Below are 16,716 nucleotides of genomic sequence, written 5' to 3'. Positions count from 1 at the left end.
GCAAGCGGTCTTGGCGCGGGGACACGGGCAGTGTCTCCAAGCGGTTTGGTCTGAGGAGACAGGAGGAAAAATAGAAACATCGGGATGGCGCACTGAAGTCACTTATGACCGGGAGACTTTGACGTATTTTCTCACGAGCATATTATTGGTATTATAGGCTTCGCTTTACCGGAGAGAGAACTGTCATTGTCAACCTTGTAAACACTGATTTCATTTCAATGTGATAACAAATGTGTTCATGGATATTCAACATGAATATTTTTTGCTGGTGTTGTCTTTATACAATGAGCAAAATGTCACCCGATGAAAAAAAGAATAATCGACTATGTGTCACTATACTATTCTTATTACATGAACGTCATCTTCAACTCCAATCCTGCCTCTGTCCTAAATCCAGGCGCCAGGTAGTTGTGAGAACTCATTGGCAGGTGTACTCGTCCAATCAGCACCATTTAGTTTCAGCCCCGTTGCCCCTTGCCTGCACCACATCCCAGTCCTCTGGGTTCCAGAACGTTGACGCACACATTTCGCCTCATATTCCTCCTGACACGAAACGCAGCTCCGCGGATCAGGCGTCGCGTCACTAACTCAAAAGGTGCTCAAGGTTCCCGCTCAGAACATCGGTCCAGGGGGGGGCACTACCGTAGGTTAACCGTTGGTGCTCACTATGCCTTTTTGAAGGGGTACCATTGTGACTGGCTTAAAGAGTAAGTTACAAGATATATTCTTTTTTTTCTGGATTTCTATACGTGAAGTGAGGAAGATGTTTTCGTCCGCGGGTAAACGCTGTTTTACGATAGAATCCTTGGTGGCCAAAGAAAACCCTCTAACCACGGAAGATCCCATCCGACCGACGGCTTTGACTTATTCCAACCCCACTGACGCTTTCATGAACGGGTACCAGAGTCCCACCGGCAGGTCTCTGTATCAGAACCCGGAGCTGGTGTTCCCTGAGTCAGTCAACCACCCAGGGCTGACCATGAACCCCCACCAGCTAGGAGGGGGCCACCTACAACACCCTGCACACTTCTTTGGGACGCAACACCGAGACCCTCTTAACTTCTACCCATGGGTTTTACGGAACAGGTTCTTCGGACACAGATTTCAAGGTAAAATTATTGATTGATTGATTGTGTGTCTTGTTTTCTCAATCTCAATAGCCAATGTCAAGCAGTCCAAGTTACAGGTTAATTAAATAAAAATAATGCCTCTGGGTTGCTTGTGTTTTTAGGACTAAACTATGTGACCTACACTGCATGCGCTCAGAAATGTCCATTTCACAGATTAATGATTGACAACAATTAGGCTACGATAATGATGATGTTAATCATTCATTTTCATCTATGTTAAACATTATCAGTTAATATTTGTTTTTGTTGCAATATTATTGACAACGAGGGTTGGGCTTTTCAGCCGCAGGTGAACATAAAGAAATAGTGTAAAGTACTAAGTTTAAAATCTTTTAAATACTACTTCAGTATTTTTTGTTGTTGTTGGTATCTGTACTTTACTTTACAATTTATATGTGGACAACTTTTACTTTGACTTTATTACAGTCCTACAGAAAATTGTCATTTAAAAAAACAAAATTTTTACATTTCCCTGACACCCAAAAGTACTCGTTACATTTTAAATGTTTAGCAGTACAGGACAACGGTCAAATTCACGCAGTTATCAAGAGAACATCTTGGGTCCCACTGCCTCTGATCTGGCGGAGTAGGTGATGCCAGAGTATTGGAGCGTGACCTCTGGCTATCCGTAAATTAAAACAAAACAAGGAAATGGTGGCATCTGGTTTACTTAATATATGAATTTTAAAATAATTTATACTTTTGATACTTAAGTATATTTTAGCAATTAAATTTACTTTAGATACTTAAGTATATTTAAAACCAAGTACTTTTAGACTTTTACTCAAGTAGTATTTTACTGAGTGACTTTCTCTTTTACTGGAGTCTATTTCTATTAAGGTATTTTTTACTTTTTACTCAAGTGGGACAATTGGGTATTTGTTTTTATAAGTATCTATAGTGGATGTGAGATAGAGTGCACTTATCTACAACACGCTTTGGTAAAAAGGAAAACGTCAATGAGTTGTGAAAACAAAACATTTCAACGCAGAGTAGCACATATTTTACTATTCCCATGAGGTGAAGACATGTCGATAAACAACGAAATAAACATCAACAACACCATTAAATTGAGGAGAACGCACACTAAAATTCACCAAATCAGAAACGCACACCAAAATTCACCAAACCAGAAACGCACACCAAAATTCACCAAACCAGAAACGCACACCAAAATTCACCAAACCAGAAACGCACACCAAAATTCACCAAACCAGAAACGCACACCAAAATTCTTCAACATTGCTAAAATAGCTCATGCTATTGCATGCTAAAATAACCATCTGCATTATAATTTTCATATCAGTGAACAAATTCCTTCGGTCTCTACAAAGTTAGTAGGTAAATCAGCGTATAGTTTCTATGCATCCCATCTTCCCTATCACTTCCGGGTGCCTCTCCGGCAGCTGCAATTGTTTCATTGAGGACATATTTGCTGATTGTTTTCCATTAGTGTGTTTTTTATTAAACAATTTTATTTGTGTATATTTGTATTGTAATTTATTTTGTGAATTGTGTGCGTGCAGGGTTTCCTTGCGAAACAGACCTTTGTCTCAGTGGCACTCCCTGTTATAATAACGGTAAACTAAATATATAGCACAGCAGGCTAACATGTTATATCACCTGTTATAATAACCTCTAAACTAAATATAAACTAAATATATAGCACAGCAAGCTAACATGTTATATCACCTGTTATAATAAAGGTAAACTAAATATATAGCACAGCAGGCTAACATGTTATATCACCTGTTATAATAAAGGTAAACTAAATATATAGCACAGCAAGCTAACATGTTATATCACCTATTATAATAAAGGTAAACTAAATATATAGCACAGCAGGCTAACATGTTATATCACCTGTTATAATAAAGGTAAACGTGAAGTCAATGATACAGATGATAAAATATGTAGGAATCTGATTTCCTTTAGATCTTAAGTCCAGGTTAACGGATCTGAAGTCCAGGTTAACGGAGTAGCATCTGAAGTCCAGGTTAACGGAGTGCATCTGAAGTCCAGGTTAACGGAGTGCATCTGAAGTCCAGGTTAACGGAGTGCATAGCTAACCAGTCTATTTTCCCACGGCACCATAGCTGGTTTCCCCACACATCGGGCCGCAGCCAAAGGAAATATTGTCTTTGTCACGCGGTTACTCCCACTGTGAATGTATCCCTAATCACGCGAAACCACTATCTGAGTGAGTGGGCCGATCGTGCACAACCATTTTATTCCCAAATGTTCTCTCAAATTTGGGATTTTTATGCCAACTTTTTACTGCCAATTTATGTGTCTCACATCACTTGTAAATGTTTTTGTCTCAACCGCTTTTTTAATACACACAGGGACCTATATGCACTACAGTCGATTAATCTAACATTTTACGAGAGGGTCTATTTAGGCTAACTCTCCCTAATGTTCCTGTGTGACTTCATTTAATAGGTCTGCTGTACAATATAGGATATTTGGACACATAGGATCAAGTATTGTCAATATTTGAACACAGGTTTCATTGTGTTCTCAATTTAAAGAAGTCACATGACGTTGTTGACGAGTTAAACACGGACTCATATATATGTCTGTACAGCGCCAATGTAGGCCTCCATTTAAACAGTAGACCTAGATTTTATATCGCAACAATTAAGGCTATACAATCTAGGTCTACTGTTTAAATTGAGGCCTACAATGACGCTGTATAGACATTACAACGCTGAATAGACTATACTTCAAACTACACCAAGAGTTTATAAACTCGCCTTTGAAACCAACAGGGCGTGTGCTGTTCTCTTCCACCTCACTGCACATCAAAACGCGCCTCGTGTTGCTCAGTGTGTTCATTGCTTCGATCTAAATCCCACTGTGATTTCCCTCTCCTTCCCTCTCCCTCTCTCTGCCCCCAGGAAATGATGTTTCCCAAGATAGCATGCTCCTTCACGGCCCGTTCGCCCGGAAACCCAAGCGGATCCGCACCGCCTTCTCCCCGTCGCAGCTCCTGCGGCTTGAACGGGCGTTCGAGAAGAATCATTACGTGGTAGGAGCGGAGAGGAAACAGCTGGCCAACAGTCTGAGTCTGTCTGAAACACAGGTGAGGTCTCTACCCACTATTCAATTGTATTAAACACACTTCGGGAATATATAAATCATCAGTAATTTACAGCCCAAACGCATTCTGCAAACTGCGATGATAAATTGAGGGTTATGAAGCCTGCTTCTTCATCGAAATAAAATATCTTCAACAACATATATATTTTTTTAAATACAAGTTTGTAATAAGACTTAATAACAAGCATATAAATCAGCAACGTATTCATATTTAGTTGTTATTAATAAATACAACAATTTCAGTGTATTATTTATTAGTTCGATGGAGGGATCCTTATTCCGTTATATTCCGTGAAATAAACATTTTAAACCGGCTTAAACACATGAATTAAAATATTATTGCAACTAAAATGTAATGAGTATTATCATTAATATTCAATTGTAATTATTATTGACGTTGTATAAAACTGTATTAGTCTATCCATTAGTATGTCTGGAAAACTTTCGTTCTTTCCTGCAGGTATAATTAGGACTATAGTTCACACAGAACCAATATCGACACATTTTTACGCTGGAATGACCTGTTAGCGAAAGAACAAATCTGACGAGGCGATTGTGGAAATGTATTGTCAAGTTCACCGAGTCCTCTAATAATCAGTTAAAAACAGGTAATGTCAGCTCCATTTCCAATACGTTCTTATTGGAAAAATAGTTGATCTAGCCTGATGAACAAAACAATACGATATTCTTTAGTCAGAGCATAAAGCGCCAACATAACGTAGCCTACAGTGAAATAATGACACATATTAGTCAAATCCTAATGAATAACTCGACATTTTGATACAAACTCTTTCACTGCCCATGAAGAGTAGGGCTAATGGGGATCCATAATAAATACAAATATAGGATATACATTATTATTAAAACAATCTATGTACCTACTATAAAAAAAGGCCTATATACTATTTTTTTTAAAGAAGGCCTCTATGACATAATGTTGTTGAAATGAAATAGGCGCTGGTTGTTGAATATGCAAATAATCGCGGGGAAAAAAATCTTTATAATTTCTCTTCAATAATGGTAAGGTATCGTCTGACTGCCGGAGACCTAACTTCCAGAGGATATCACCGTGAAACGAATCGCCACCAGCATCATTAGGACTCTAATGAATTACAATAGGATACCCTTACCCTCTCTTTGGCAGCCTTGAAAGTTGCTTATAACGACAACTAATACATTAGAATGACATCATGACCAAACAGCGTTAAATCAATTGACTTGGTCACCTTGGTGTTGATATGCAAATTATAATATGCAGCGAACAGTTTTTGGTGTTGAGTGTAGCTATTCAACCACTTTTGTTTTGTTTTCTAGCTCTATTTTATTTTGCAAATAGTAGCTATTTATGAAGATTTTACTTACAATGATCATGATATGGTTGTTTAACGCACTAAATGCATATTTTATGGGGTAAATTTCGCACCAAAACAATAGTGAAACATAGCATCCACGGAGAGAAAGACAGAGTTCCCCTCTGATGGTTTTGGTTGTTGTTGAGAAGTTGAAGAGGAGAGAGGACTGAGAGGAGTATGATGAGAGGAGTATGTTGAGAGGAGTATGTTGAGAGGAGTATGTTGAGAGGAGTATGATGAGAAGTTGAAGAGGAGAGAGGACTGAGAGGAGTATGATGAGAGGAGTATGTTGAGAGGAGTATGTTGAGAGGAGTATGTTGAGAGGAGTATGATGAGAAGTTGAAGAGGAGAGTATGATGAGAGGAGTATGATGAGAGGAGTATGTATGTTGAAGAGGAGTATGATGAGAGGAGTATGCTGAGAGGAGTATGATGAGAGGAGTATGTTGAGAGGAGTATGATGAGAGGAGTATGATGAGAGGAGTATGTTGAGAGGAGTATGATGAGAAGTTAAAGAGGAGAGAGGACTGAGAGGAGTATGCTGAGAGGAGTATGATGAGAGGAGTATGATGAGAGGAGTATGTTGAGAGGAGTATGATGAGAGGAGTATGATGAGAGGAGTATGTTGAGAGGAGTATGATGAGAGGAGTATGTTGAGAGGAGTATGATGAGAGGAGTATGTTGAGAGGAGTATGATGAGAGGAGTATGTTGAGAGGAGTATGATGAGAGGAGTATGTTGAGAGGAGTATGATGAGAGGAGTATGTTGAGAGGAGTATGATGAGAGGAGTATGATGAGAGGAGTATGATGAGAGGAGTATGATGAGAGGAGTATGTTGAGAGGAGTATGATGAGAGGAGTATGATGAGAGGAGTATGATGAGAGGAGTATGATGAGAGGAGTATGATGAGAGGAGTATGATGAGAGGAGTATGATGAGAGGAGTATGATGAGAGGAGTATGATGAGAGGAGTATGATGAGAGGAGTATGATGAGAGGAGTATGATGAGAGGAGTATGATGAGAGGAGTATGATGAGAGGAGTATGATGAGAGGAGTATGATGAGAGGAGTATGATGAGAGGAGTATGATGAGAGGAGTATGATGAGAGGAGTATGATGAGAGGAGTATGTTGAGAGGAGTATGATGAGAGGAGTATGCTGAGAGGATCTTACCAGAATAGAGGAGCCTAGAGAACCCATCCAATAAAATGAAATATATGTCCTTAATTAGATGTCTCTAATGTCCCCGTCTTCCTCCCCAGGTGAAGGTGTGGGTCCAGAATATAGATGTCTCTAATGTCCCCGTCTTCCTCCCCAGGTGAAGGTGTGATCCAGAATATAGATGTCTCTAATGTCCCCGTCTTCCTCCCCAGGTGAAGGTGTGGTTCAGAATATAGATGTCTCTAATGTCCCCGTCTTCCTCACCAGGTGAAGGTGTTCCAGAATATAGATGTCTCTACTGTCCCCGTCTTCCTCCCCAGGTGAAGGTGTGGTCCAGAATATAGATGTCTCTAATGTCCCCGTCTTCCTCACCAGGTGAAGGTGTTCCAGAATATAGATGTCTCTAATGTCCCCGTCTTCCTCCCCAGGTGAAGGTGTGATCCAGAATATAGATGTCTCTAATGTCCCCGTCTTCCTCCCCAGGTGAAGGTGTGGGTTCAGAATATAGATGTGTCTAATGTTCCTGTCTTCCTCCCCAGGTGAAGGTGTGGGTCCAGAATATAGATGTCTCTAATGTCCCCGTCTTCCTCCCCAGGTGAAGGTGTGATCCAGAATATAGATGTCTCTAATGTCCCCGTCTTCCTCCCCAGGTGAAGGTGTGGTTCAGAATATAGATGTCTCTACTGTCCCCGTCTTCCTCCCCAGGTGAAGGTGTGGTCCAGAATATAGATGTCTCTAATGTCCCCGTCTTCCTCACCAGGTGAAGGTGTTCCAGAATATAGATGTCTCTAATGTCCCCGTCTTCCTCCCCAGGTGAAGGTGTGATCCAGAATATAGATGTCTCTAATGTCCCCGTCTTCCTCCCCAGGTGAAGGTGTGGGTTCAGAATATAGATGTGTCTAATGTCCCTGTCTTCCTCCCCAGGTGAAGGTGTGGGTCCAGAATATAGATGTCTCTAATGTCCCCGTCTTCCTCACCAGGTGAAGGTGTTCCAGAATATAGATGTCTCTAATGTCCCTGCCTTCCTCCCCAGGTGAAGGTGTTCCAGAATATAGATGTCTCTAATGTCCCCGTCTTCCTCCCCAGGTGAAGGTGTGGGTCCAGAATATAGATGTCTCTAATGTCCCCGTCTTCCTCCCCAGGTGAAGGTGTGGGTCCAGAATATAGATGTCTCTAATGTCCCCGTCTTCCTCCCCAGGTGAAGGTATGGGTCCAGAATATAGATGTCTCTAATGTCCCCGTCTTCCTCCCCCAGGTGAAGGTAAGAATATAGATGTCTCTAATGTGTGGAAGGTGTTCCAGAATATAGATGTCTCTAATGTCCCCGTCTTCCTCACCAGGTGAAGGTGTTCCAGAATATAGATGTCTCTAATGTCCCCGTCTTCCTCTCCAGGTGAAGGTATGGGTCCAGAATATAGATGTCTCTAATGTCCCCGTCTTCCTCCCCAGGTGAAGAGAATATAGATGTGTTCCAGGTGAAGGTAGAATAGATGTCTCTAATGTCCCCGTTCCTCCCCAGGTGAAGGTGTGGGTCCTCCCCAGGTGAAGGTGTGGTTCAGAATATAGATGTCTCTAATGTCCCCGTCTTCCTCCCCAGGTGAAGGTGTGGTTCCAGAACAGGAGGACCAAATACAAGAGACAGAAGCTGGAGGAGGAGGGGCCTGACTGTCATCAGAAGAAGAAAGGAAACCACCACATCAACAGATGGAGGCTTGCCACCAAGCAGGGCAGCTCAGAGGACATTGATGTCACCTCTGAGGACTGAGAATACCCCCCCCCCCACTCCCCCCTTATGTCCCCTTTCTCCTCCTCCCCTGGCCCCCTACTCCCATGGACTCCTACACCCTTCTACCCTCCTACTCCCCTGGCCCCCTACCCCACATTCCCATGGCCTCCTACACCCTTCTATCCTCCTACTCCCCTGGCCCCCTACTCCCATGGCCTGCTACACCCTTCTATCCTCCTACTCCCCTGGCCCCCTACTCCCCCACATTCCCATGGCCTCCTACACCCTGCTACCCTCCTACTCCCCTGGCCCCCTACTCCCCCACATTCCCTGGCCTCCTACACCCTTCTATCCTCCTACTCCCCTGCCCCCTCCCCCACATTCCCTGGCCTGCTACACCCTTCTATCCTCCTACTCCCCTGGCCCCCTACTCCCATGGACTCCTACACCCTTCTACCCTCCTACTCCCCTGGCCCCCTACTCCCCTCACATTCCCTGGCCTCCTACACCCTCATACCCTTCTACTCCCCTGGCCCCCTACCCCCCCACATTCCCTGGCCTCCTACACCCTCATACCCTTCTACTCCCCATACCCTGTGTCCCCTTTCTGAGGACCAAAGTCAAGACCCTATTTATTATGTCAAGTTATGAAGTATAATGACATGTTACAAGAAGAAAAATATCCCCCCCTCCCTAAAGGACTAAAAGTATTTGATAAGTTTCTTCAACAACAGCAAGAGAGGAGTGTTTTGAGTCCATGGTCGGTGATGCAGAGAAAAAACAGATTTTATGACACTTGACTTGTATCGGTGGTGTTCCATCTTGCATCATATACGGCTTCTCCTATCTCATAATGTCTCATCTATTTAATGATCTTTGGTGCATGACTTTACAACAGCCGGAGCCAAGAAAGGTTTTTGTTTGTGTTTTTATTTTGACATAATGTAAGGATATTATTACATGATAGGTCATTCACACTAAAGGCTGCTTCTGTTCTGCATTTTGAGGAAACATATACAAACATATACAATTCTAAGATAATTTTTCTTCAGTTTCATAACCGGGCCACGGTTCAGTTGTTGAACGTTGCAGATAGAAATGCCATGAACAGAACCGACGTGTTTGTTCTACAGAGCATATTTCTACGTGAACGTTCCTGCTGAACTCGCCTCTTTGTTCTACAGAGCATATTTCTACGTGAACGTTCCTGCTGAACTCGTCTCTGGTGTGCGTACAACACAGGTATCCACACGTTCACTACTCACTGTCGGTGGACTGCAGTATGGATGAGGATTAAAGTCATCAGGACTCAATGCTGGCTGGGGTAGAATAGGATCAATCTAACGGGAGACTCTTGTCATTACTGGAATGTTTACCGACAGACAATTTAAATATCAAACATATAAAAATGTAACAATAATATGTAACAATAAATAAAGATGTTTTAGAAACGAGAACATAAACAACGAATTAAGAGTTTGTCTGGTGAACATTATTTCTGAGCTATGCTGGATTGCTCATAGTCTCCTAATGGTCTTCAGAATGACCAGGTAAGGCAGGTCAGAAAGGTATGGCAGGTCAGAAAGGTAAGGCAGGTAAGAAGGTAAGGCAGATAAGGCAGGTAAGGCAGATAAGGCATTTAGGCAGGTAAGGCAGATATGGCAGGCAAGGCAGGTATGGCAGATAAGGCATTTAGATAAGGCAGGTAAGGCAGATAAGGCATTTAGGCAGGTAAGGCAGATATGGCAGGCAAGGCAGGTATGGCAGATAAGGCATTTAGGCAGGTAAGGCAGATATGGCAGGTAAGGCAGATAAGGCATTTAGGCAGGTAAGGCAGATATGGCAGGCAAGGCAGGTAAGGCAGATAAGGCATTTAGGCAGGTAAGGCAGATATGGCAGGTAAGGCAGATAAGGCATTTAGGCAGGTAAGGCATTTAGGCAGGTAAGGCAGATAAGGCATTTAGGCAGGTAAGGCAGATATGGCAGGCAAGGCAGGTATGGCAGATAAGGCATTTAGGCAGGTAAGGCAGATATGGCAGGTAAGGCAGATAAGGCATTTAGGCAGGTAAGGCAGATATGGCAGGTAAGGCAGATAAGGCATTTAGGCAGGTAAGGCAGATATGGCAGGTAAGGCAGATAAGGCATTTAGGCAGGTAAGGCAGATATGGCAGGCAAGGCAGGTATGGCAGATAAGGCATTTAGGCAGGTAAGGCAGATATGGCAGGTAAGGCAGACAAGGCAGGGATGGAAGATAACGCATGTAGGCAGGTAAGGCAGGTAAGGCAGACAAGGCAGGTAAGGCAGATAAGACAGGTATGGCAGGTAAGGCAGATAAGACAGGCAAGGAGGTGAGGCAGGGATGGAAGATAACGCATGTAGGCAGGTAAGGCAGGGATGGCAGGTAAGCAGGTAAGGCAGGTAAGGCAGATAAGCAGGTAAGGCAGGTAAGGCAGGTAAGGCAGGTAAGGCAGATAAGACAGGTAAGGAGGTGAGGCAGGGATGGAAGATAACGCATGTAGGCAGGTAAGGCAGGGATGGCAGGTAAGCAGGTAAGGCAGGTAAGGCAGGTAAGGCAGGTAAGGCAGATAAGCAGGTAAGGCAGGTAAGGCAGGTAAGGCAGATAAGCAGGTAAGGCAGGTAAGGCAGGTAAGGCAGATAAGACAGGTAAGGAGGTGAGGCAGGGATGGAAGATAACGCATGTAGGCAGGTAAGGCAGGTAAGGCAGACAAGGCAGGTAAGGCAGATAAGACAGGTATGGCAGGTAAGCAGGTAAGGCAGGTAAGGCAGATAAGCAGGTAAGGCAGGTAAGCAGGTAAGGCAGGTAAGGCAGATAAGGCAGATAACGCATGTAGGCAGGTAAGGCAGGGATGGCAGGTAAGCAGGTAAGGCAGATAACGCAGGTATGGCAGATAAGGCAGGTATGGCAGGTAAGGCAGGTATGGCAGGTAAGGCAGGTATGGCAGGTAAGGCAGGTATGGCAGGTAAGGCAGGTATGGCAGATAAGGCAGATATGGCAGATATGGCAGGTAAGGCAGATAAGGCAGGTATGGCAGGTAAGGCAAGTATGGCAGGTAAGGCAGATATGGCAGGTAAGGCAGATAAGGCAGGTATGGCAGATAAGGCAGGTATGGCAGGTATGGCAGGTAAGGCAGATAAGGCAGGTATGGCAGGTAAGGCAGGTATGGCAGGTATGGCAGGTAAGGCAGGTAAGGCAGGTATGGCAGGTATGGCAGATAAGGCAGGTATGGCAGATATGGCAGGTATGGCAGATAAGGCAGGTATGGCAGGTATGGCAGATAAGGCAGGTATGGCAGATAAGGCAGGTATGGCAGGTATGGTAGGTATGGCAGATAAGGCAGGTATGGCAGGTATGGCAGGTAAGGCAGGTAAGGCAGGTAAGGCAGGTATGGCAGGTATAGCAGGTAAGGCAGGTATGGCAGGTATGGCAGGTAAGGCAGGTAAGGCAGGTATGGCAGGTAAGGCAGGGTGAGGCAGGTAAGGCAGGGTGAGGCAGGTATGGCAGTTAAGGCAGGTAAGGCAGATAAGGCAGGTATGGCAGGTATGGCAGGTAAGGCAGGTAAGGCAGGTAAGGCAGATAAGGCAGGTAAGGCAGATAAGGCAGGTAAGGCAGATAAGGCAGGTATGGCAGGTATGGCAGATAAGGCAGGTATGGCAGGTATGGCAGGTATGGCAGATAAGGCAGGTAAGGCAGGTATGGCAGGTAAGGCAGATAAGGCAGGTAAGGCAGATAAGGCAGGTAAGGCAGGTATGGCAGGTATGGCAGATAAGGCAGGTATGGCAGGTATGGCAGGTAAGGCAGATAAGGCAGGTAAGGCAGATAAGGCAGGTAAGGCAGATAAGGCAGGTATGGCAGGTATGGCAGGTATGGCAGATAAGGCAGGTATGGCAGGTATGGCAGGTATGGCAGATAAGGCAGGTAAGGCAGATAAGGCAGGTAAGGCAGATAAGGCAGGTAAGGCAGGTAAGGCAGGTATGGCAGATAAGGCAGGTATGGCAGGTATGGCAGGTATGGCAGATATGGCAGGTATGGCAGATAAGGCAGGTAAGGCAGATAAGGCAGGTATGGCAGGTATGGCAGGTAAGGCAGGTATGGCAGATAAGGCAGGTATGGCAGGTATGGCAGGTAAGGCAGGTATGGCAGGTATGGCAGGTATGGCAGGTAAGGCAGGTAAGGCAGGTAAGGCAGGCAGGTATGGCAGGTATGGCAGGTAAGGCAGGTAAGGCAGGTATGGCAGGTATGGCAGGTATGGCAGGTATGGCAGGTAAGGCAGGTATGGCAGGTATGGCAGGTATGGCAGGTATGGCAGGTAAGGCAGGTATGGCAGGTATGGCAGGTATGGCAGGTAAGGCAGGTATGGCCGGTATGGCAGGTATGGCAGGTATGGCAGGTAAGGCAGGTAAGGCAGGTATGGCAGGTATGGCAGGTATGGCAGGTATGGCAGGTAAGGCAGGTAAGGCAGGTATGGCAGGTATGGCTGGTAAGGCAGGGTGAGGCAGGTAAGGCAGGGTGAGGCAGGTATGGCAGGTAAGGCAGGTATGGCAGGTATGGCAGGTATGGCAGGTATGGCAGGTAAGGCAGGTAAGGCAGGTATGCTGGAGGGACTAGACAAGAGCACCGTTAGTTTAGTTAACAGGTGCGAGGCTTGTTACCCTCAACAGCCTCCTTTATCCTCCAACAGACAGAACATAATCCCCTAAAGTCTGTACTACCACCCCATCCCTCTCACCTCTATAAACAGAGTAACAGTAGATACTACCACCCCATCCCTCTCACCTCTATAAACAGAGGAACAGTAGATACTACCACCACCCCATCCCTCTCACCTCTATAAACAGAGGAACAGTAGATACTACTACCACCCCATCCCTCTCACCTCTATAAACAGAGTAACAGTAGATACTACCACCACCCCATCCCTCTCACCTCTATAAACAGAGGAACAGTAGATACTACCACCACCCCATCCCTCTCACCTCTATAAACAGAGGAACAGTAGATACTACCACCACCCCATCCCTCTCACCTCTATAAACAGAGTAACAGTAGATACTACTACTACCACCCCATCCCTCTCACCTCTATAAACAGAGTAACAGTAGATACTACCACCCCATCCCTCTCACCTCTACAAACAGAGGAACAGTAGATACTACTACTACCACCCCATCCCTCTCACCTCTACAAACAGAGGAACAGTAGATACTACCACCACCCCATCCCTCTCACCTCTATAAACAGAGGAACAGTAGATACTACTACCACCCCATCCCTCTCACCTCTATAAACAGAGGAACAGTAGATACTACTACTACCACCCCATCCCTCTCACCTCTATAAACAGAGTAACAGTAGATACTACCACCACCCCATCCCTCTCACCTCTATAAACAGAGGAACAGTAGAAACTACCACCCCATCCCTCTCACCTCTATAAACAGAGTAACAGTAGATACTACCACCACCCCATCCCTCTCACCTCTATAAACAGAGGAACAGTAGATACTACTACTACCACCCCATCCCTCTCACCTCTATAAACAGAGTAACTGTAGATACTACTACTACCACCCCATCCCTCTCACCTCTATAAACAGAGTAACAGTAGATACTACTACTACCACCCCATCCCTCTCACCTCTATAAACAGAGTAACAGTAGATACTACCACCCCATCCCTCTCACCTCTATAAACAGAGGAACAGTAGATACTACCACCCCATCCCTCTCACCTGGTATTTTGATAGGCCTACTACTGTTACCCGCCCCACCTTCTCATAACTCTCCACGAATCACCTGTACAAAAGAAAGAATCCATGTTTAATGATCCTACAGTGTCGTGGTTGAGCCTTCCGTCTGGTCCCTGGGTGATGGGGGGGTGTTTGGTAAACAGGGAGGGGGAGAGGAGGGAGAGGGGGAGACACACAGAGGCAGAGAGAAAGGCTGAATCCCAAATGGCAACGCTATTACCGATCTAGTGCACTACTACCACTATATAGAGGGGATAGATGACAGTATTGTCATTCTGTTAGAGGGGATAGGGTGGCGTGTGGAACGCTGGGAGAAGAGACCAGGCATCATAGATTACATTATTATCATTCTGTTAGAGGGGATAGGGTGGCGTGTGGAACGCTGGGAGAAGAGACCAGGCATCATAGATGACAGTATTATCATTCTGTTAGAGACAGCACATCAGGCACACAATACAAGGAGCATCTGAAGGCAGAGCGTTGAGTTGAGTTTTAAGGACATTCTATCCTCAGCGCAGGTGCAGGTATGTAAGGAAAGAAAGAGAGCTGTTTGTTTGAATGATTGGAATGTGGCTAGCTGGATGGCAAGCCATATAGAAGGAGGTGTAGGCTAGCTGGCTGTTAGAGCCATATAGAAGGAGGTGTAGGCTAGCTGGCTGTTAGAGCCATATAGAGGGAGGCTAGCTGGCTGTTAGAGCCATATAGAGGGAGGTGTAGGCTAGCTGGCTGTTAGAGCCATATAGAGGAGGTGTAGGCTAGCTGGCTGTTAGAGCCATATAGAGGGAGGTGTAGGCTAGCTGGATGGCAAGCCATATAGAGGGAGGTGTAGGCTAGCTGGCTGTTAGAGCCATATAGAAGGAGGTGTAGGCTAGCTGGCTGTTAGAGCCATATAGAGGAGGTGTAGGCTAGCTGGCTGTTAGAGCCATATAGAAGGAGGTGTAGGCTAGCTGGATGGCAAGCCATATAGAGGAGGTGTAGGCTAGCTGGCTGTTAGAGCCATATAGAAGGAGGTGTAGGCTAGCTGGATGGCAAGCCATATAGAGGAGGTGTAGGCTAGCTGGATGGCAAGCCATATAGAAGGAGGTGTAGGCTAGCTGGATGGCAAGCCATATAGAGGAGGTGTAGGCTAGCTGGATGGCAAGCCATATAGAAGGAGGTGTAGGCTAGCTGGATGGCAAGCCAAATAGAGGGAGGTGTAGGCTAGCTGGATGGCAAGCCATATAGAAGGAGGTGTAGGCTAGCTGGATGGCAAGCCATATAGAGGAGGTGTAGGCTAGCTGGATGGCAAGCCATATAGAAGGAGGTGTAGGCTAGCTGGATGGCAAGCCATATAGAAGGAGGTGTAGGCTAGCTGGATGGCAAGCCATATAGAGGGAGGTGTAGGCTAGCTGGATGGCAAGCCATATAGAAGGAGGTGTAGGCTAGCTGGATGGCAAGCCATATAGAGGGAGGTGTAGGCTAGCTGGATGGCAAGCCATATAGAGGGAGGTGTAGGCTAGCTGGATGGCAAGCCATATAGAAGGAGGTGTAGGCTAGCTGGATGGCAAGCCATATAGAGGAGGTGTAGGCTAGCTGGATGGCAAGCCATATAGAAGGAGGTGTAGGCTAGCTGGATGGCAAGCCATATAGAAGGAGGTGTAGGCTAGCTGGATGGCAAGCCATATAGAAGGAGGTGTAGGCTAGCTGGATGGCAAGCCATATAGAGGAGGTGTAGGCTAGCTGGATGGCAAGCCATATAGAAGGAGGTGTAGGCTAGCTGGATGGCAAGCCATATAGAAGGAGGTGTAGGCTAGCTGGATGGCAAGCCATATAGAGGAGGTGTAGGCTAGCTGGATGGCAAGCCATATAGAAGGAGGTGTAGGCTAGCTGGATGGCAAGCCATATAGAGGGAGGTGTAGGCTAGCTGGATGGCAAGCCATATAGAAGGAGGTGTAGGCTAGCTGGATGGCAAGCCATATAGAAGGAGGTGTAGGCTAGCTGGATGGCAAGCCATATAGAAGGAGGTGTAGGCTAGCTGGATGGCAAGCCATATAGAAGGAGGTGTAGGCTAGCTGGATGGCAAGCCATATAGAAGGAGGTGTAGGCTAGCTGGATGGCAAGCCATATAGAAGGAGGTGTAGGCTAGCTGGATGGCAAGCCATATAGAGGGAGGTGTAGGCTAGCTGGATGGCAAGCCATATAGAAGGAGGTGTAGGCTAGCTGGCTGTTAGAGCCATATAGAAGGAGGTGTAGGCTAGCTGGCTGTTAGAGCCATATAGAAGGAGGTGTAGGCTAGCTGGCTGTTAGAGCCATATAGAAGGAGGTGTAGGCTAGCTGGCTGTTAGAGCCATATAGAAGGAGGTGTAGGCTAGCTGGCTGTTAGAGCCATATAGAGGGAGGTGTAGGCTAGCTGGATGGCAAGCCATATAGAAGGAGGTGTAGGCTAGCTGGCTGTTAGAGCCATATAGAAGGAGGTGTAGGCTAGCTGGCTGTTAGAGC

The 16,716-nt window shown here is 45.6% G+C and overlaps 1 protein-coding gene across 1 annotated transcript; it reads left to right on the top strand.

The window, feature by feature from the left end:
• The first annotated feature begins 494 nt into the window (after nt 1-494).
• On the top strand, nt 495-9,927 carry emx1 (empty spiracles homeobox 1). Its single transcript, XM_046364666.1, has 3 exons — nt 495-1,109; nt 4,031-4,215; nt 8,341-9,927. The coding sequence occupies exons 1-3, from the start codon at nt 764-766 to the stop codon at nt 8,506-8,508; spliced, it is 699 nt and encodes a 232-aa protein (XP_046220622.1). The 5' UTR covers nt 495-763; the 3' UTR covers nt 8,509-9,927.
• The last annotated feature ends 6,789 nt before the right edge of the window (nt 9,928-16,716 follow it).

The sequence above is a fragment of the Oncorhynchus gorbuscha genome, linkage group LG10, assembly GCF_021184085.1.
Source record: "Oncorhynchus gorbuscha isolate QuinsamMale2020 ecotype Even-year linkage group LG10, OgorEven_v1.0, whole genome shotgun sequence".
NCBI classification, from domain to species: domain Eukaryota; kingdom Metazoa; phylum Chordata; class Actinopteri; order Salmoniformes; family Salmonidae; genus Oncorhynchus; species Oncorhynchus gorbuscha.
The sequence above is the reverse complement of the archived record's forward strand: the minus strand, read 5'-3'. Positions and strand labels throughout refer to the sequence as shown.